General features: G+C 42.8%; 1 protein-coding gene across 5 annotated transcripts in view; it reads left to right on the forward strand.

Moving 5' to 3' along the window:
• RPTOR (regulatory associated protein of MTOR complex 1) overlaps positions 1-20,797 on the forward strand; it is a 403,326-nt gene that overhangs the window by 305,815 nt on the left and 76,714 nt on the right. For 4 of the 5 annotated variants that reach the window (XM_058561824.1, XM_058561827.1, XM_058561825.1 and 1 more), the window contains one exon: positions 17,807-17,881. The exons of the other annotated variant lie outside the window; for it this stretch is intronic. In XM_058561824.1, coding sequence (XP_058417807.1) covers positions 17,807-17,881 — 75 coding nt within the window. The remainder of the gene's footprint in view (positions 1-17,806; positions 17,882-20,797) is intronic. 5 annotated transcript variants of the gene reach the window in all.

Genomic DNA, 20,797 nt, shown 5'->3' on the forward strand with positions numbered 1-20,797 from the left:
GCAATAGAGAAAATCTAACCAAAAACTTGTTCTTTGAGCAGATCAATAAAATTGATAAACCACTGCCCAGACTGAAAAGGAGACAAAGAAGACACAAATCCCCAAATCAGGAATGAGAGAGGTGACATCACTGAAGGTTCTAGAAACACTAAAATGATAATAAGCTAATATTATGAACAACTTGATGCCAAAACATTTGATAACTTTGATGAAACACATTCCTTAAATGACACAAGCTGCTCACTTAAGGAAATAATCTGAACAGCACTATATCTATTAAAGAAATTGAATTTGTGGTTTAAAACTTTCCTATGAAGAAAATTCCAGGTCCAGATGGCTTCACTGGTGAATTCTACCCAAACATTAATGAAAAATGTATCAATGGCAAATAAGCACCTTCCCACATCATTCTATGAGACTAGCATTACCCTGATACCAAAAACCAGACAAGAAAAGAAAAACACAGACCAATATCCTTCGTGAGCATAGATGCAAAAATTCTAAACAAAATCTTAGCAACTCAAATTCAACAATATATAAAACGGATATTACATTATGACTTAGTGGGACTTAGTTCAGGAATGTAAAATTGTTTAACGATTGAAAAATCAATGTAATTTATCACCAAAAGAAAAACCATATTATCATGTCAGTAGACACGAAAGCATTTGATGAAATCTAAAATCTATTCCTGATTTAAAAAACACTTTCAGCAAACTGGTAATAGAAGAGACCTTCCTCAACCTGACAGCTTCTACAGTAAATATTACAGCACCATCACACCTATGTCGAAAGTCTGAACACGAAGGTCAGGAACAAGACCAGGGTATCTGCCCTCATTGTTTCTTCAGCATTGTCCTGGAAGTTCTAGTGCAGTGAGGCAAGAAAAAAATAAAGATGTCTAGGTTGGAAAGGAAGAAGTATAACTGTCTTTATTTTCAAACAACAATTATCTATGTAGAAAATTATTCAGACAATTCAAATATTCAAAGTATTCAAACAGTTATCTATGTAGAAAATCTGATTGAATCTACAAAAAAGAAATACTAGAACTAATAAGTGAGCTTAGTAAGGTTGCAGGTTAGAAGATCAATAAACAAAAATCAACGCTGTTTATATATACTATTAATCAACCACTAGAAGTTGAAATTAAAATAAAAAACATTTGCAATGGTATCAAAAATATGAAAAACTTAGGGATAAATTCTGGCAAAAGATATACAAGACTTGTACACTTAAAACCACAAATCATTGGTAAGAGAAATTAAAGAAAATCTAAATAAATGGAGAGATATTCCATTATCGTGGGTCCTGATTCTAAAATCCATATGGAAATGCAAAGGACCTAGAATAGCCAAAGCAACTTTTAAAAAGAACAACAAAGTTAAAGGACTAATACTACCTGATTTCAAGGCGTCATAAATCTACAATAATCAAAACTGTGGAAATGGCATCAAAATGGACGAATAGATCAGTAGAATAGAATAGAAATTCAAGAAATAGACCCACACACATATGGACAACTGATTTTCAACCAAGTTGCAGAGACAGTTCAATTCAATGGAGAAAGAAGGATCTTTTCTACATGTGGTGCTGGGACAACTGGACATCCATATGCAAAATGTGAACTACAATCAACACCTTGTACCATATACAAAAATTAAAATGGGAAAATATTTGCAAATCATTTATCTGATAAAAACTTGTACTGAGAATATATAAAGAACTCTCAAAACTCAATATGAAAAGAAACATGCAAACCAAAAAAATGGGCAAAAGGTGTGAACGGACACTTCACTAAAGAAGGAGAATGATGGCAAATAAGCACAGGAAAAGATGCTGAATGTCATTCGTCTAGAGAAAAGCAAGTTAAAACCACAATCGATACCTGTTAGAATGTCTAAAATGGGAAAGACTCATGATACCAAGTGTCAGCTAGGATTTGGAGGAATTGAAACTCTCATACATTCTAGTGGAAATGCAAATGGCACGACCACTCTGGAAGGTTATTTTACAGTTTCTTATAAAGATGAACATACACACGTAACTCTACAATCCAGGCGTCCTACTCCTAGCTATTCACCCAAGAGAAACGAAAGTATATGTCCATACAAAACTGCACAAATGTTATAGTAGCCTTATTGTAATAGCCAAAAACTGGAAATCACCCAAATGCCCATCAACAGATGAATGAATAAACAAATGGTGAGTTATCCATACAGTGGAATACAGTAGCCCCCCCATTCACAGTTTCACTTTCTGCAGTTTCGTTTACCTGCAGTCAACTGCGACTCAAAAATATTAAATGGAAAATTTCAGAAATAAACATAAGTTTTAAATTGTACACTGTTTGAGTAGCATGATGAAATCGCGCACTATCCCACTCCATCCTGCCTGAGACATGAATCATCCGTTTATTGGATCTCTGGCCATCAACATCATCTGCTCCTGACATCCAACTATCAACATTGTCATGGCTCGGTGATGCCCCTTCTGACATATAGGTTAGAAGGTCATAGTAGCCTAAGGCTATGTCACAGTGCTTACATCGCTCATTTCACTTCCTCTCATCCTGTGGGCACTGCATCCATCTCACATCATCACAAGAAGGGTGAGTACAGTGCAATAAGATATTTTGAGAGAGAGAGACCATGTTCACATGACTTTTATTACAGTATATTATTATAATTGTTCTATTTTATTGTTGTTGTTAATCTCTTACCGTGCCTAATTTATAAATTAAACTTTATTATAGGTGTGTATGTAGAGGAAAAAACATGATACAGTCGTCCCTTGGAATCTGTGGGGGATTGGTTCCAGGACCCCCCGCAGATACCGCAATCTGCGATGCTCAAGCCCCTTATATAAAATGGCGCAGTATTTGCGTATAACCTACACACATGCGTCCATATACTTTGTCATCTCTAGATTACTTATAATACTTAATACAATGTAAAGGCTATATAGATAGTTGTTATACTGTATTGTTTAGGGAATAATGACAAGAAAAACGTCTGTACCTGTTCAGTACAGACTCAGCCATCATAGACCTTTCTGTCCGTGGTCGGTTGACTCTGCAGATGCGGAACCCACAGATATGGCGGGCCGACTGCGTACACAGAGTTTGGTACTATCTGTGGTTTTAGGTATCCACTGGGGTCTTGGAATGTATCCCCCACAGATAAGGGGGGACTACTGTGCTACTCAGCAGTAAGAAAGAATGAACTAATCCCAAAATAATTATGCTGAATGAAAGAAGCCAGTAAAAGAAGGGCACATACTGTATGATTCCATTTATTTAAAATTCTAGAAAATGCAAACTATAGTCACAGAAAGCAGATTAGGGGGAAGGATTCCAAAATTTGAATAAGGAAACTTTTGAGGGAAGAGATTCATTACCTTGATTGTGGGGATGGCTTCACAGGTATATACATTTTTCCAAAATCCTCAAACTCTATCCTTTAAATATGTGTAGTTTTTTGTCTATCACTGATAACTCAGTAGATCTTCTAAAAATTCAAATTGTGGAACAGTCTACCAACAACTGTACTGGTCCCTTCTAGATTTTCAATTCAAGAAAGCCCCCAAAAATGTGGGGAAAATTGTTTTAGATTAAGACTAATGGTCCCTTAGTGCAGGCCTTGACTGGATCCTGGATCAAAAACCAAAGGCTACAAAGGACATTTGAACAATTGGGAGAAATTTGAATATGGACTGAATGTCAGATAATGTTGTATGAATGTTAAATTTCTTGAGGGTGTTAATGGTTCTGTGGTTATATAAGAGAATATCCTTTTCCTTAGGAAAATATGCTACCTGCAACTTTCAAAATGTGCCGAAAAATAAAGGGGAAGGGAGAGGAGAAAGCAAATGTAGCAGAATATGTTTTAAAATTGTCCTTTGGGTCGTGTGATGGGATCAGAGATCAAGAGCAACGTCGCATGTGGATAGAAAGTATGGAAAATGTGGCTAAAACTACAGTCTCTGCTGGCCACACTGTGGGAGGGTGCTGGTGGTTGTTTTTTAATAAATTCCTTAAGTCGTTTGTTATCATTTGTCTTTCTGCTAATAAGATTAGGAGAGGGGAGACAGTTAATTAAACATTCCTATAAGCTGGGTTCCAGTTAATTGAGGTTTTTTTCATAGACACAGTTAATATACAATTCAGGCAAACCTTCCCAAGTTACAATTAATAAAGTTTTATTTATAGTGCCACCAGAGAACAGCAAGGGCACAATGTCAATGAATTTGGAAAAACATTCTGTGTTGGTATATATGAAGTAAATCCACATTGGGGATACAGAGAGCTTCACCATGTGTCCAAGCCATCCTGGTCCCAAGAAACAATGTTGTATGAGTAAAAAGTGGGTAAGAGATGAGCAGAATGTTATTTCTGTAGCCCTAACACCTACGTTAGTTCTCCTTCCCAGTCTCAAAATGTCTACTAATTTCTCTGCAAAGTAATTTCATCACAGCTCATTGGCTCTGACTTTAGCAGCCTCTCCTCTTCCTGTATCTCTCCTTTGTTCCTCCCTCCCCACTCCTAGCTCACACAAAACTCAACTGAAAAAATGAGCAGGGTTAGTTTTCTCTACTGTCCAGTGATCACTCATGTCACCAAGATCTGAGTGTGATCAAGTGAGCCAGAGTATTAGCAGGCCAGGTGCCCTGGGAAGGGTTGGTCTTGTGAAGACCCAGGGCAAACATGACCTCCTGTGCTGGGCGTTTGTCTGTTTGTGTTCTGGACGCCTTGTTCCTGCAGTTTTTATTTTAATAAGCTGTATTTTTTAGAATGGTTTTACAGAAAACTTAAGAAGACAGTAAATAGAGTTCCCATAAATCCCACACCCAGTTTCGCCTATTGTTAATATCTTACGTTAACATGGTACATTTGTCACAACTAAGGAATCAACGTTGATACATTGTCATTAACTATAAGTCCAGGCTTTATTCAGTTTCCTTAGTTTTTACCCAGTGTCTTTTTTCTGCTCTGGGACCCCATCCCGGATCCCACCTGACATTTGGTCGTCCTGTCTCCTGAGGCTCCGCTGGGCTCTGACGGTCTCTCAGACTTTCCTGGTCCCGGATGACCGAGATAGCTTTGCGGAGTGCTGGTCGGGGACTCTGGAGACTGTCCCTCTGCTGGGATTTGTCTGGTGTTTGCTCATGATGAGCCTGGGCTTGTGGGTTTGGGGGAGGAAGAGCACAGGGTCCAGTGCCGCCTCCTCACGTCCTGTCAGGGGTCCGTGCTCTCTCAGGACTAGTCTCTGTTGACGTGACCTTGGTCACCCGGCTGAGGTATGTTTGCAGGTGTCTCCCCTTGTTGTTCTTTCCCCCTTTCCATCCTGTGCTCTTCGGGAGACCATCACTAGGATGCACTGAGGTTTTTTGTTATGTGACCTGCTTTATGTCTGTTATTAAATACTATTCCTTTATTCACTTTCATTATCTTTTTAAAATCTGAATATCGTTCTTTTAATTTCTTTGCATTATTATTGATTCAGGCTTATTTTATAAGGTTTAGTATTGGAGTTGTTTTGTTTTTGCATTTCTGGGGTTTTCTAGGATTCTTTCTTTCAGTTTGCCCCCTATTGAATAACCTTCCTGCTATATCATCTTCCAGCTACCTACAAATGGACAAAGTGGGATAGCTAGCTGTAGCTAGCTTTGTCAGGCTGATGAGCAGCAGTCAGGCCTGTCTTCATGTGAAAACCCCCAGCCCAAAGTCTGGCTTGATAAATGTTACTTACCCGTTCCACTCGTCATTTTAACATAAATGATTTAATTGCTTTGATGGTCCATTTAATTTCTAAACTGTAGGTTATAAAACGCAGAAAATAAACAAAATTGCAGTGTTAGGGAACAGAAGTTTACAAAGACCTATGTTTACACAGAAGCTGTAGTCAGCAAGGATGTGCTGCTTAAGTGATTCCAGGTGCCATTTTTATTGTTTGGTAAAATAGAACTGTTGTGCAGGATGGCCTCTCTTTAGCGGTCATCCTAGTTAAGTGAGGTGGCTGCTGAATTTCAGAAGCCCTCGGAGTGGGTTTTACTTTGGGAGGAGATTCAGATCCACTCTCATGGCATCCTTGGAGAACTATGGACCAGGAAAGTAGACCCCTTCCACCCCTGCCACGTCACCAGAGCTGGGTCTGCCTGTCCTGGCACTAAGCCAGGCCTCAGGAGACCACCTGCCTGGGAAGAGGCCAGGCTCAGCCGGATGTGCACATTGGTGACAGGCCAGGTTGCAGGTGGGTGTGTCTGTGCATCTGTGTGTGGCAGGAGGGAGGCAGTGGTTTTCAAATGCCTCTAGGTTGCCAAGAGTGAAATGAAAAGCTGAAGAAAGAAGCAAGAGGCTGTCCCCTGCTGCTCTCGATGCAGGCCATTCGGCCCCGCTCTGGGCAGACTGGACTGAATGCTGGTGGGGAGGTGACGGATCGCCCTTTTGCAGGATGAATGTGCTCAGTGGCTCAGGCTGCAGGGGACCTCTTGGAGGGTGGAGGTGAAGCGTCAGCCCAGTGCCGAGGGCAGTCCAGTGTGATGACTGAGGGTCCGGTGATTAATTGTCAGGTTGTGCTGAATCACCAGCTCGCAGTGCTGATTGCAGCGATTCCAACAAGGGTGAGGGGATCGGGGGGCAGTCAGCCCAAGAGCACAGCCCGCACGACTCCAGTCTGACAGCTGTGGCAGCTTTGTAAGTTTTATGAAAAGAGAAACCATGATTTTGATGTGAGGAATCAAGGCTGGTTTATTGTATGGTCCAGAAAGCGCCAGCTCAGACACCTTTCCCACCCAGGACTCACAGGGCTGCCTGTATACCTGGCAATGACCTGGGTTCCCAGGTCTGGGTGAAGCCCACACAGCACGGTGGAGAGAGGCTGGGCCTCGGCATCCGGGCTCCGCCGCTTGGCAGCACTGACCGAAGGAGGCTCATTGCCTCCTCGTTTCACGGGTCGATCAATGGATTTAATTATCCACATTGGATTTAATCATCCACCCAGCAGTTACTGGATGTGATTAGCGTACCTGATGAGGAATGGTAATGCTTCTCCGTGCTCACGGTTTGTTTATGCATTCAGCAAACACTGAGCCTCTGGTAGGAACCAGGCTCTGCTGTATTCTGGGACTATAAAGAGTAATAGTACAGGGTTCTTGTCCTCAAGGAGCTTAGAGTTTAGCAAAGAAGGTGGAAGGTGGAAAGAGCTAACCCAAAGATGGCAGCCTCAAGAAAGAGCAAAAAAGAAGGCCAAGGGCTGGTTGGGGAGGCTTGCAGAGGCTGTGCCTGGAACACTCAGATGCCTCCAGTGGGGAAAAGAGGGCACTGAGAGCGCAGACGCAGATGCACAGACGCAGAGAGGCAGGAAGGTGAGTGCTGGCAAAGACAAGTCAGTGTGTGAGAGGCCATGTGTGGCAAGAGAGAGGAGGCTAGCAAGGGGATGTCTTCATTCAACACTGTTTCTCCATCACCACTACTTGTCGTACTGCTGGGTAAGTGGCGCCAGATGATGGAGAACCTTGTGTGACGTGGCTCAGCGTGACCCTCAGGGACAGTTTTAGGGCCTGGCTGGGAGAGTATTACATCTCTGCTACAGAAATAAGTCAGTTCAAGTGAGTTCTCGATATCGCAGATGAGTTCTAGGAAGCAGGGGGTCCAGTCCACCAGAAAGGCCAGCTCCAAGGGTGAAGGCTGCTCATTAGGCGTGGACCAAAATCAGCCCAGGGCAGAGCCGAGGGGTCCCCTGGGCCCTGTGGGTGGAGACACAGGAGCTGACCAGTTATCCCATAGGTTTGCGCAGGTGGAGAATCTAATGGAGAGGTTGTGAGATGCAGGGGAAGTGTTACAAAAATCAACACATGAAAACACAAGGTATACAATAGAAAAATGTAATCAGAGTACACTGCTCGGCTGTCAGTGAGGAAGATTTACTGAATATATGTCAGCCCTGAATGCTGAACTGGCCCAAAACTGTGATCTGCTCATCGTGGGAAGTTGGGAGGGTGGGAACTAAGGAGCTGAGTCCTCGCTTCTGTAATGGGGCAGCAGCTGACAAAGTCTAAAATTGCAAAAGAAAGACATAGCAATTATTTTGAAATCTGGAGGTAAATTCTTGAAAAACTGTCCAAAGAATTGAAATTGGCTGCCTTTGGGGAGCTGGACTTCGGGTAGGGAGTGTGGGGAAGAGAACAGGGAGTTACTTTTGCCTATAATAAGCCGTTTAGTGCTGTGTTACTATTTTATCTCTCTCCATGCATTAATCTGATAAAAATGGAAATTAATTTGTCTATAAAAGAAAGTGTGGGAGTGGAGAAACCACAGGAATGCAAGGAGGGAGGAAGGCTCAGCTGCCACTTTGGGTGAGACGAGTTAAACCACTTCCACCGGGGGACAACTCATCCTCCCAGCTCGCCCTTCTGCTGGAGCCGAGGCCCAGAGAGTTCAGTGCAAGCTGGAAAGCCCCTGTGTCCCCCCTCCCCCAAGAAAATGAGTAGAGGGTGAAATTCGCACTAAGTAAAGTGATAAAGTGCTGTGTGATTTGAAAGGCCTTGGTTTTGATTCTTGCTCTGTCACTGAGGGACCGTGGACAGGTCATGACACTTATTCAAATCTTCACTTCCTTATATAAAAATGGGAGTTATGATAACTTCCTTCAAGGTGACTATGAATATTCAAGGGTATAATGTGTCACTTGCCCAGAGAGTGCCTAATATAGCCTAGGCACTTACAAAGTGTTGTTGCTGTTGCTATTAAAAATAACATAGACCTACAGTGAGGTAGACCTAAAGAACATGTACTGTACTCTGTGTCCTAGTTATAAACATTACTCCTTCTTTTAAATGCCTGTTCCTAAAGTCTGACCATGTATTAGGCCACAAAGGAAACCTTGAGAATTTCCAACAAATAGAAGTAACATTGGGCTGGCCCCGTGGCTTAGCGGTTAAGTGTGTGCGCTGCGCTACTGGCGGCCTGGGTTCGGATCCCAGGCGCGCACTGACGCACCGCTTCTCCGGCCATGCTGAGGCCGCGTCCCACATACAGCAACTAGAAGGATGTGCAGCTATGACATACAATTATCTACTGGGGCTTTGGGGGGAAAAAATAAATAAATAAAATCTTTAAAAAAAAAAAAAAGAAGTAACATTATGTGAATAGTAGAACCAGAAATGAATAACAATATCAGAAAACAAAAGGGGCCTTCCAACTGGAAATTTATTTTTTTAAGGAAAATGACTATCTTAAATCTTGGGTCAAAGGAAAAATACAAAACAAAATTGTAGAGTTTCCAAAATTAATGATAATGAAAGTAATGTATATCAGACCTGTGAAATAACTAACACCATATTCAGAAAAAAATTCATAACCTTAAATTCTAATGTCAATATAAAGGAATAAAAATACACTAGGCAGCCAACTAAAAAGATGAGAAAAGGTACAAATTAAACTGTAGGAAAGTAGAAGAAAGGAATTTAATAATGATAAAAGCAGGACTTTTTCTAAGTTAGCAAACAGAAACATATAAAAATCAAATAGTAAATTAAAAGCTGTTTCTTTGGGGAAAAAAATCAACTCACCTAATTAAGGGGAGAAAGTACAAATCTAGAAATGACAAGGGAGGAATGACTATGGAAAGAATAAGATGTTTATTATTTATTTATTTATTTTTTGTGAGGAGATCAGCCCTGTGCTAACATCTGCCAATCCTCCTCTTTTTCTGCCGAGGAAGACTGGCGCTGGGCTAACATACGTGCCCATCTTCTCCACTTTATATGGGATGCCGCCACAGCATGGCTTGCCAAGCAGTGCATCGGTGCACGCCCGGGATCCAAACCAGCGAACCCCGAGCCGCCGCAGCGGAGCGCGCACACTTAACTGCTTGCGCCACTGGGCCGGCCCCAGAATAAGATGTTTAATCATAAGATTACGCTGCATATTGCTGTGTAAATACACTAATAACTTGAATATAGAAAACTTATATTTCTAGGAAAATATAATGTATAAAACTGATTCCAGAAGAATTAGAAGGCTTAAATAGACCAGTTTATTAGAAGGAATAGAGAAAGTTCTTTAGAAAGAAAGCTCAGAGTCCCCCACAAAGAAGCCACTAGGCCTGGATTCTTTCCCATGGAAATTCTACCAAACCTTTACAGGGCAGTTAATTCCAATAGTATTGAAACTCTTCAGAGCATAAAAATAAAGGAAAATGTCTCAATTCTTTTTATGAAGCAAGTATAACATTGATGCAAAAACCTGAAAGGCACAACAATGTGAATTACCTAATGCCACTGAACTATATACTTAAACTTGAGTAAAATGGTAGATTTTCTGGTATATGTATTTTAACACAATTTAAAAAAAACAGGGCCAGCCCAGTGGTGTAGTGATTAAGTTCGCACACTCTGCTTCGGCAACCCAGGATTTGCAGGTTCGGATCCTGGGCACGGACCTACACACTGCTCATCTAGCCATGCTGTGGCGGCATCCCACATATAAAATAGAGGAAGATTGGCACAGATGTTAGCTCAGGGCCAATCTTCCTCACTAAAAAAAAAAAAAAAACCCCAAAAAACAAAAACCTTGAAAAAGTTTACACTCAAAAAAGCAAACTACATTGCTTTCACATTTGTTAGTATTTGGAAATAATCCAGCAGAACACTGAAAGGATAATACACCATGACTGAATGGGTTTCCAGGGATGTGAGGTTGGTTCAATACTGGGAAAGCTATTAAGGTAATCTATTAATAAGCGTAAGAAGGCTAACATTGATCTTCTCATAAAGGAAGAAAACCACTCAATAAAACAGGCATCAATAGCTACTTCTCTAACACTTAAAATATTTTCATATTAGTCTAAAACCCAGCATCATGCTTAATGGGGAAAAACTAAAAACATTCCGACTAAAATAGGAACAAGGTAAGATGCCACTATGCTACCAGCTAACACAGTCAAGAGAAAGAAATTAGAGGCATAAAATCGGAAAAGTAGAAGTGAAACCTGTTACAGTTTGCAAATGATGAGTATGTGCCTAGAAAACCCAACGGAAGCAATTAAATACTACTGATAAGAGAATTGAGTAAGTAGAAGACTTAAAATTAGTATACAGGAATTGAAAGAAATAACCAGTTAGAAGACAAATGCACCCCATTTACAAGAGAATCCTAAATCTAGGAATAAACTTGACCTGAAACATGAAAAGCCTCTTGTGAAGAAAACTTTAAAGCATCCTGAGGAACACAGAAATCAACCCAAGCAAATAGAAACACACCATGTTCATTTATAGAAGGATTCTCTTCCTAAATAGTGTTCCCTAAATTACAATCGCAATAAAATGACCAGCAGATAATTTTTTTTCTGAACCTGGACAAACATATTCTAAACTTCCTATGGAGAAATAAATAGAAATACCCAGGGAAATTCTGGATAGGAAGAATAATGACAGTGAGCTAATTCTACCAGATATCAAAATTAACTATGAAGCCTCAATAATAAATAGCACTGTAGTGCTGGATTATGGACAGACAGACCGACCGACCAATGGAGCATAACAGAAACAGACCTCAGTACATACAGGATTTTGTGTGTGGTCAAGTCAGCATCTCCAATCAGTGGAGTAAAGATGATGGACTCCTGACCTTTTGGTGTTAGGATAGCTAGGTGTCTAACTGCACATCCTGAACACCAGCATTAACTTTAAAGAGAGAGATTATTTAAATACAAAGAATGAAACCATGAAAGCACTGGAAGAAAACCCAGGCAAATTCTATTTTAACCTTAGAGTAATGAAAACCTTTTTAACTATGACTTAAAATCTAGATGTCTTTGAAGATTAATAAACTTGATTGAATAAAAATAGAAAACTTTGCATGGAGGAAAAAATACCATGAGCAAAAGTTTTAAAACAAACAAGAATCGGGAGAGGGGAGTGGCAATTAAAACTCCTATCACAGGTAAAAGACTAGCCTCACCGACATATAAAGAGCTCCTAGAAATCAAGAAAAACACTAACAATCCAATAGAGAAATGGTCAAAGCACGTGAGCCAGCAGTTCACAGGGAAATACAAATGGCCATTGCGTGTATGAAAAATGCTCAGCCTGTTATAATAAGTAAGTGCACAGTAAGACTACACTGAAATACCATTTTCCACTTGTCAGATTGGCCAAAATTCAAACATTTTACAACACACTCTGCTGCGAAATTGCAAAAGGATAATATCTGTCAAAATTATGAATGCATTTATCCTTTGATCTAGCAGTGTCACTTCTGGGAATTGACACTACCGCTTTACCTGCGTACATATGAAATAACATAGAGCAGTTTATTCATTGCAGTGTTGTTTGTAATCATAAAAGCTTGGTTCATCTTAAAGGTCCAGTCATCCATAGGAGGCTGGTTAAACAGCAATGCTGCCTCCGCCCGATGGCATATTATTTGCTAGCTGTGAAGAGAGAGGAACTCTCCGTGAGCGGATGTGGCAAGATCGCCTCAAGAGAAGAACAGCAGAGTACAGGACTGCAGGTGTGGGGGGTCCTTTGTCTAAGAACCGGTGGCTCAGTCTACATTCACATTTTCTTATGTTTACAGGAAGAAACACCAGAAGAATAAATAAGAAACAAACAAAGTGATTACATGTAGTGGTGAAGGAGGAAAGCAGCGACTGGGGAGGGAGGAAGACTTCTCCATTTATACCTTCTATAGCATGTTTACAGAATATATTTACACATTTAAATGTATTTATTTATAAATATATTTTTATATATCTACTTTTTAAAATATACTTTTAGTATATATATACTTTAAATATATTTACACATTTTAGAACATGTGCAAGGGGCCGGCCCCATGGCTTAGTGGTTAAGTGCGCGTGCTCCCCTACTGGCGGCCCGGGTTCAGAGCCCGGGCACGCACCAACACACCGCTTGTCTGGCCATGCTGAGGCAGCATCCCACATACAGCAACTAGAAGGATGTGCAACAATGACATACAACTATCTACTGGGGCTTTGGGGAAAAAAAAGAAGGAGGATTGGCAATAGATGTTAGCTCAGAGCCTGTCTTCCTCAGCTAAAAAAAGAGGAGGATTAGCATGGATGTTAGCTCAGGGCCAATCTTCCTCACAAAAAATAAAAAACAAATAGAACACGTCCAAAAGGAAGATTGAAGTCATCAAAGCATTCATACATGCCAGTGATTCTCCCACTGATAACAGTTACTACAACATGCACGGTGTCTTTTCATTCTGAAGTTGACTTTCCACACAAGAGCATCTGACGTGAGAATAGCTACAAGGCGTTTTGAATATTTAAAATAATCAACCATTTGTTGAAAAATGAAAATCTCTTTATATTTAAATATCTTGCTCCACTTGGCAAGTGGGCAGTCAGCTGTGCTGAGGGGTCGAGCCATGCCAGGGGAGGTGCGTCTAACTGCCGATGCGTGTGCTGCTGAGTCTGTGAAGGGCAGTGAGCTCCTGTGACCCAGTAGCCAGAAAACCCTGCTCTGGGGTTACTTTCTCCGGCAGCACTATTAGTTACATCACACACTGTTGTTAAATCTTGGGCATATAAACATCCCCACCTAGTCCTACATCTGTCTCCAGATGGATTCCCCTGGGCATCTCGTGTTCTGGTGATAGTGGACCAGAAGCTCCCTCTGGTGCTCCTCTCTTGTTGGAGACTGCCCTGCCTGTCCAGCACTGCCGCATCCTTTTCTCATCACAGGGAGTGAACTCTGTGACCCATGGACAGGAAACGTGGCCTCCGTCTGTGTGATTGTCCCCATGTTCACATGAGAACGTGAGTGGGTGCATCCATTGGTGAAACTGCTCAGGACTGTCCTGTCGATTGGACCTCATTTGATTCGTCATGCATGCTGGTCTGTTAGTCTTTGTTCAGTTTGCTTCCTGTTCCCCCATAAAATAGACTTTATAATCTGCGTTAAGGAAAATGAAGGCAGAGTCTCTCCCCACAGCATGCTTTGCTAGAATATTCCGAGGAGGAACACCTGCCCTCCCCTTATAAACTTACCCCCACAGAAACCAGAGTCTTTGGTCGAGTTCCTCCTGGTCTCTGCTCCATCCTTATATCTGTTTGCAAACCGCATCTTTACTTGCTGCCACAGTGAAATATGTGCTTGCTTCCTTCTTCTCTTTGTTTGCTTTTCTTCTCTTCCTCTCCTCCCTCTTCCCCATTTTAAAAATTTAATTCCCTGAAATCCCGAGACAGAAGAATCAGAGCTGTCGGGAGAATTAAGACAAGTCGGAGCTGGTTTCGGCGTGTGTGGTGAGGGAGGGGCTTGCTTGGGTAAACCCTTCATGTTCATGCTTTTCCTCTCCCCCCATTCCTTTCACTCTTGCCTTCATATGTCATACCTGTAGCTTGATCTGGGGTAAAAAACAAACAGACAAAACAACAGGGTAGAGCCCTTGGAAAGCAGCTGCTTTGGAGGATTCTTGGCTGCCAGAGTCCCTGAGTCTCTTCGGGTACTTTTCCACCGAGCCTGTGCTTGCAAAGTGTGTCATCTGTTGGTCACATTTCTGTGCCTGTACAGTGTGAGGGCCTTGTTTTCTCTTCCTTATAACGAGGCACTTTGCCTGAGTCAGGAAGGCGAGCAAGCAGCCAAGAGCATGCGTCCCAGTGCCCTTAGAAGGCAGGGCTGCAGAGCCTGCGGGTGTGGATGGGAGGGCAGGAGTGGGACAGTTGACTGGCTGAAAGTCTGAGTGGATTCTAAACCAATTCGTAAACGACACCTGCTGAGAATTGAAAGTGAAGGCAGAAAGATGGCATTATTGGGGGTTCCTTCCTGGCATGACAGATTCATCAAAACACAGAGTTTTTAATATAAACAAAACAATCACCAGGCTCCAATATTGAAAGCATGTTGAAGTTATAGTTTCAGATCCTGTGACATATGTGCCTCAAAATCAGAATTAGTAAGATATGAATTAGTGACACTTTATTGCTCTTTGATGAGACACATTTAAGGAGCTACACTCGAAGTGTGTGGGCTTTGATTTGACTTGTCGAATCTCTGGTTTAAAAACAAAGAAGGATGCCTTTATTCTCAGAATCGGGTGCCTAACCACTGTTCTGGGGCATCAGCGCTGCGCTGGAGGCGCTGACTGAATGCTCTCTCCTGATCTCTTTTGGACTGAGTCTTTACGGGGAGGACATCATGTTGATGCCTTTTAGTTCATTTGTCAAAACCTCCATTCAAAGCAAGGAGTCTCTTCTGGCTATTACTTGAAAACTGCATGCTTAATTGGCTTCCCTGGCTCTTCGGGAATTAGCCTGCTAACCTGAGCCCCTGGTGCCTACCGCTTCCTGACCACCCGCTCTCCGTCTTGCTTAATTCCCACTTAAACAGCCAAATCCAGTAGCCTTCCTTATCAGTTTATTGATGTGAGGAAGAAACACCTAATTATCAGAGTGCCCTTGAGAAACCGGCCAGTGTGGGGCGGGCATGGGGGGTCGGGGGTTCTGGGCTGCAGTAACCAGCACATTCCATCTGCAAAACCACTCCTGCCTCTGTGAGAAGAACAGAAGCTCCTGCCTCTCTGCTTCATGCAAGAGAAACCCCAAGCCAGTGGGTGCTCTGGTGAGCTAGGAATATATTGCAGTACATAACTTTTCTCCTTTTATTCTCAGAAACTCAGTTCTTAAAATTCTAATCCTTACTTCTTTAGTGACCTTCATCCTCCAGAGTGGAGCATGCTGGGAGCTGATGAAATTTAACGTCTCTCTGTGGATGCATTACCCTAAATGTCACACTAATCAGTTTTTCTGGATATTGATCTAGGAAGCCCAGTTACCATTATGACCATATTCCATGGGTCACCCTCTCCAAGAATAAGAGTATTTATAATTAGTATGTCACTCTCCAGTTTTCAAATCGCTTTTACATATGTTATGTATTTAATCTTTGATTCTGCTAATTGAGCACAGATTTCTTCAGCTTTGCTGGGGTCCCACAGGTAGCAAGAGGGCGACCTGCCCAGGAAACCTAGTTCTTCGTTGCAAGTCCTGCCCCTTGTCCTCTCCTCCATGCAAATACAAACCTTTTCCTCAGCACTGTGGGCCTGCAACCTCCCCAGATGTTATCCTCAGCCCCGGAATGTGCAAGGCACGATCATTTAAGTCCCTTGAAGAACCAGCAATGGCAGAAATGCCCCCCAAATCGGCCAGCCTGGTATGAAGGCAGGGCTTCTGGTAATACTCATGGCTGCCTCAGAGGCAGTTCCTTTCCCCCAGGATCCCCATGACTCCTCACTTCTGCAACCACCTGTAAGCCCCTTCCACTTGGGTGCCTGTCCCCCTGTCCCCCAGGGCCCTGTCTTCCATGCTCTAGAGCACCCTCCACTGCTGCAGCCTTGGGTTCCCGCCCAGTTCATGTATAACTTCTAATCTAGAGGTTCGGCTTGGATCATGCTCTGCACCTCACATTGCGTACGTCCTTCTTCCTCCTATAGCTCTGCTTGGGTGTCTCAGAGGTGCCTCAAGTGCAGTGTACTACAGATTGAACTCCTCATCCTCTGCAGTCCCCCGTAAAACAGCACCCCACCTCTTGAGTGGTCTCACCCAGCCCCTTCCGCCCAGATCCTGCCAGAACAGTCTCCTCTTCTCTCCGGGATCATCCCTGTTCCCCTCTGTCTTTGCTGCACGTGCCTCCCCACTTCTGGTCCGGCCCTTCTGACTCACCCCCCCTTGCAGTTCCAGCATGACTTCCGGACCAGTGGTCCGAGTGCCTTCACCCTCCCAGGTTTCAGGCCCTGCAGGCCTCTTCAAGGCCTGCTCAATGCAACATTCGAAGCCCCGTGCCATCTGCCTCCCCCAGCCCTCCCCTTCACCTCTGTTACCCCCATCTGTCCTTCCTCCATGGATAATTCCAGCTGCTCTTCAGCTTAGATGTCTCCTCCAGAAAGCGTGCAACCCCCTCTCCTCTCGCCCAAGCCCCAGGTGTCTCCTCACCAAGTGCCGTAACTGCTGACTCAGTAGCCTCCTCCTCAACTGTGAGCAGGGCACAGGTTGTATCTCTGTCTCCAGGACCGAGCCAATGCTTAGCACCTAGTAGGTCCTCAAAAACGTGTGAGGAGCAGATGAACACAGAGACGTGATGGTGCTTACAAGGGCAGCATGATTGAAGAGTTGGAAAGAACTGCATACCTGACGGCTCATTTAGCATTTAAAATTTAAATTCCCACCCTAGAGCTATTCCTTTGGAGTAAGGAGTTGGGCCTCTAGGAAGCACCTGTTAAAATATAACTGTGTGACACAAGTAATTTGTAATTATTCACAGATTATTGTTTTTCAGTATTTTGTAAGTCCAAGCAAAATCCCAAGAAAAGCCTCAGCAGGGGCTGAGATCTGCAGAAACCAGGGATGGTTTCAAGCATTGGGTACGTCCCAGCTGGGAAGGCCAGAGGACAGGAATGGGCCTCAGGAGGACGTGGGAAGGGAAGATGTGAGTGGAGGCCGCAGGGGTGAGGATGGCCCTCCAAAGGAGCTGGCCCAGCAGCCAGGGCACCGCCACCCATCAGTACCCAGAAGGCGTTTTCAGAGAATGTCTTGAAGCAGCTGCACTTCTGAGAATGTGCAAGATGCCAGCCCGTTTCCCACAGCCAGGGAAAATGGGTCTGCAAGCAGCCATTCTAGCTGTTTTTTCAAATGAAAATTGGACTTGAGAGGAGAAAATGATTAAGGCATAAAATATTCATTGCACATTCATTTGTTCATGCAGCACAAGAAGCAAAAAGAAACCCTTCCAGGTAACTGCACTCACTGTTCCTCCTTTTGTGTCTCTTTTTTCTCTCCAGTCATGCCAAGCTGACCTGGTGAAGGACAACGGTCACAAATATTTCCTTTCGGTCTTGGCAGACCCTTATATGCCAGTAAGGACTAAACATCATTTCTCTTTTGGACAGTCTCAAAATCTGTATCATTTGTCTCTGCTCACATGTTATGCTATTGTGATGCCTTTTACGAGGGCTCCAGAGAAGGTTGCTCCTCACTGCTCTCCCATCCAAGTGGAGGGAGCCACGGCGGGGGTGTGGGCCAAGCTGTGGGAGGCCACGTTTATACTTTCAGCTACTGCTCTTTGCTTAATAGCATATTATTTCAGTAGCTGTTTCATGTCTGTCTCTAAATCAGAGTTATAGTTAACCTTGACGTACAAGTTGGTTTGGTTTTGTTTATGTTAGTCTATTTTCCCTGGAACATCTTTGCAATATAGTAGAATCCACTCTCCCTTGCATGCTGTCAACTAAATTAGATTAATGAGTGCTTGTACATCTGGTATATGACAGTTCATGTGCCTAGAGAAGGTTCTGGAACATGACAAGATGCTCATGTGCCTTATGAATCCAGATAGAAGGGAGAGAAGGAAAGAAGAGATTGAAAGTTTAAACTTTAAATATATTTTATTATATTAAATTGCTTAAAAATTCATAATCTATGAATAGCATTATAGTAATTCCTGTAAATGTTTTATTTTTATTTATTTATTTTTATTTTTTTGTGTGAGGCGATCAGCCCTGTGCTAACATCCGCCAATCCTCCTCTTCTTGCCGAGGAAGACTGGCCCTGGGCTAACATCCGTGCCCATCTTCCTCCACTTTATACGGGATGCCGCCACAGCGTGGCTTGACAAGTAGTGTGTCTGTGCATGCCCAGGCTCTGAACCGGTGAACCCCGGGCCGCCACAGTGCAACACACGCACTCAACTGCTTGCGCCACCGGGCCGGCCCCTATAAATGTTTTATAATTAATTTCTGTATTCCCTACTTCCACCTCCTAGCATAGTAAAGACAACAAAGTACACATCCTAAATAATTACTTAATATTACCAGAATATTTAATTAAGTATAACAGCTCATTTACGTAGTGTTAGGTGGCTTTGGTTGTATAAAGGAATTTTTGTATGTGATTTCACCCTCTAGTTGATTTTCTAAACTAAATGATGATAACGACAACAAAAACAGAAAACATTAAAAACAGCTTTGTTATATAAAAGGTAAATAGTTAAAACTTAGGAGTTTTAACTTAAGTATGGTATTTAAACATCATCATAGGCAGTTAAAGTTTATATGAGTTTTAGAAATAATCACTTCCCTGTTCTTCAGGGTGAGTAAGAATACAAATCAAACGAATGAAAAATGCCAAACTGATAAAATACAGTAAAATGCTGAGCTGAGCTGACATGAATTGGCCCCACTTCAACTATAGACACATTGGAGTTTGGAGGACTTAGCCAAATTTGGAAGAAAGAAGAGGAAATCCCCAAATGCCAAAACCTGAAGAGAGAAATCAGCAGAGAACCACAGTGGGAAACGAGCACTGGGGTTCCATGTGGCACACAGACCCCAAGTCTGCCCAGAGGACGGGCGCCTGAGAGGCAGCATCTGGGAAGCTGACACCTCTGCTGGAAGCCAGGAGCCCATGAGGCGCACCCAGCCCCACTTGTTAACAGAAGCCAAAAACAGCTGCTCCCGTCGTCCACGTCTGGGCAGAAGGTTAAAAGAAAGGCCTCCATGAGAAATTGAAACCTCAGCCCATCCCACATGTGGAGTAGGGTCTGCGGTTACACTCGTCCCTTGGGTGAGAGCCACCAGCAAAGAAGTGCATGTAACACTCGTTCAGGGTCATTGAAATCTCCAGGGGCCTGGAAGAGGCAAAGGCGACACCCTTCTGCAGGGACAGTTACACAACCCAGGCACAAGAGACGCATGCAAGAAACACAAGCCTGCTCCTTCCTACTCAGGTGAGCCAGCCTGAAGCAGGACAAGCAGGGTTGGCACAGAGGAGAATTAGCACTTGAGAACTGAAACTAATAGAATTCTCTGAAAAAGCCTATAAAAGCAATATAAACAAGTATGCTTAAAATGATTGAATAAAACGATTTAAGTATGTCCAAAAATAAACCATTGTGTTTTTTCTTCAGAAGTACTTTTGCACCTATTGTAGGAAGACAGTGTATGCTCTCCTTTTTACTCACCCTCAAAAGTGACCAACTAGATTCTTTTAATAAATAGGCAGATTTAGGGGGGAGAAAAAGAACCTGTAATGGAAGACATGATTACTGCCCTTAAAAGCTCCACAGATGAATCGAACAGCAGAGTAGACACGGGCAGTGAGAGACTTGGTGAAGAAGTCGCCTGGGATGAAGCGAATGGGAGATACGAAGGGGAGGCTCGCTATACCCAACAGGATGAAAGAGCAGAGGGACTAGGGGAGCAATATTCAAACAGGTCATGGCTGAGAACTTTCCAGATTTGAAGAAAGAGATGGGTTTTCAGATTTAAAAAGCACAGTGAATCTTGATCAAGTTAAATAAAAACAAATCCACACCCAGACTCCTTGTGATGAAAGTAGAGCAGGTCAGAGGCCGAGGGGAGAATCTAAAAGTAACCAAAACAAAAGGAAAGATTATTTTCAAAGAGGAACAACAACTACACAGGCAGCAGACTTTTCCTCAGCAGTGACAGAGGACAGAGGACAGTGGAGAGGCCTTGAGAGCGCTGAAGGAAACTGACGGTCACCCTGGAACTCTGTGCCAGCTAAGTGTCCTTCAGGAGTGAGGGTGAAGCCAGCACGTTGCAGAGACTGACAGCTGACCATGTTCTGACCACACCCAAGAGAGCTGTGAAGACTGTATTTCAGGAGGAAATTGAAGCCCCAGGGAAAGGAGGATGCAGGAAGCAGCAAAAAGCTAAGAAACTGGCAAATGTGTTGGTATATCTAAATAAGCATTGGCTGTAAAAATAAATCCTAATAATCACTAATTTGAGAAGTTAAGACTTGAAGAGGAA

Source organism: Diceros bicornis, chromosome 18, assembly GCF_020826845.1.
Source record: "Diceros bicornis minor isolate mBicDic1 chromosome 18, mDicBic1.mat.cur, whole genome shotgun sequence".
NCBI lineage: Eukaryota > Metazoa > Chordata > Mammalia > Perissodactyla > Rhinocerotidae > Diceros > Diceros bicornis.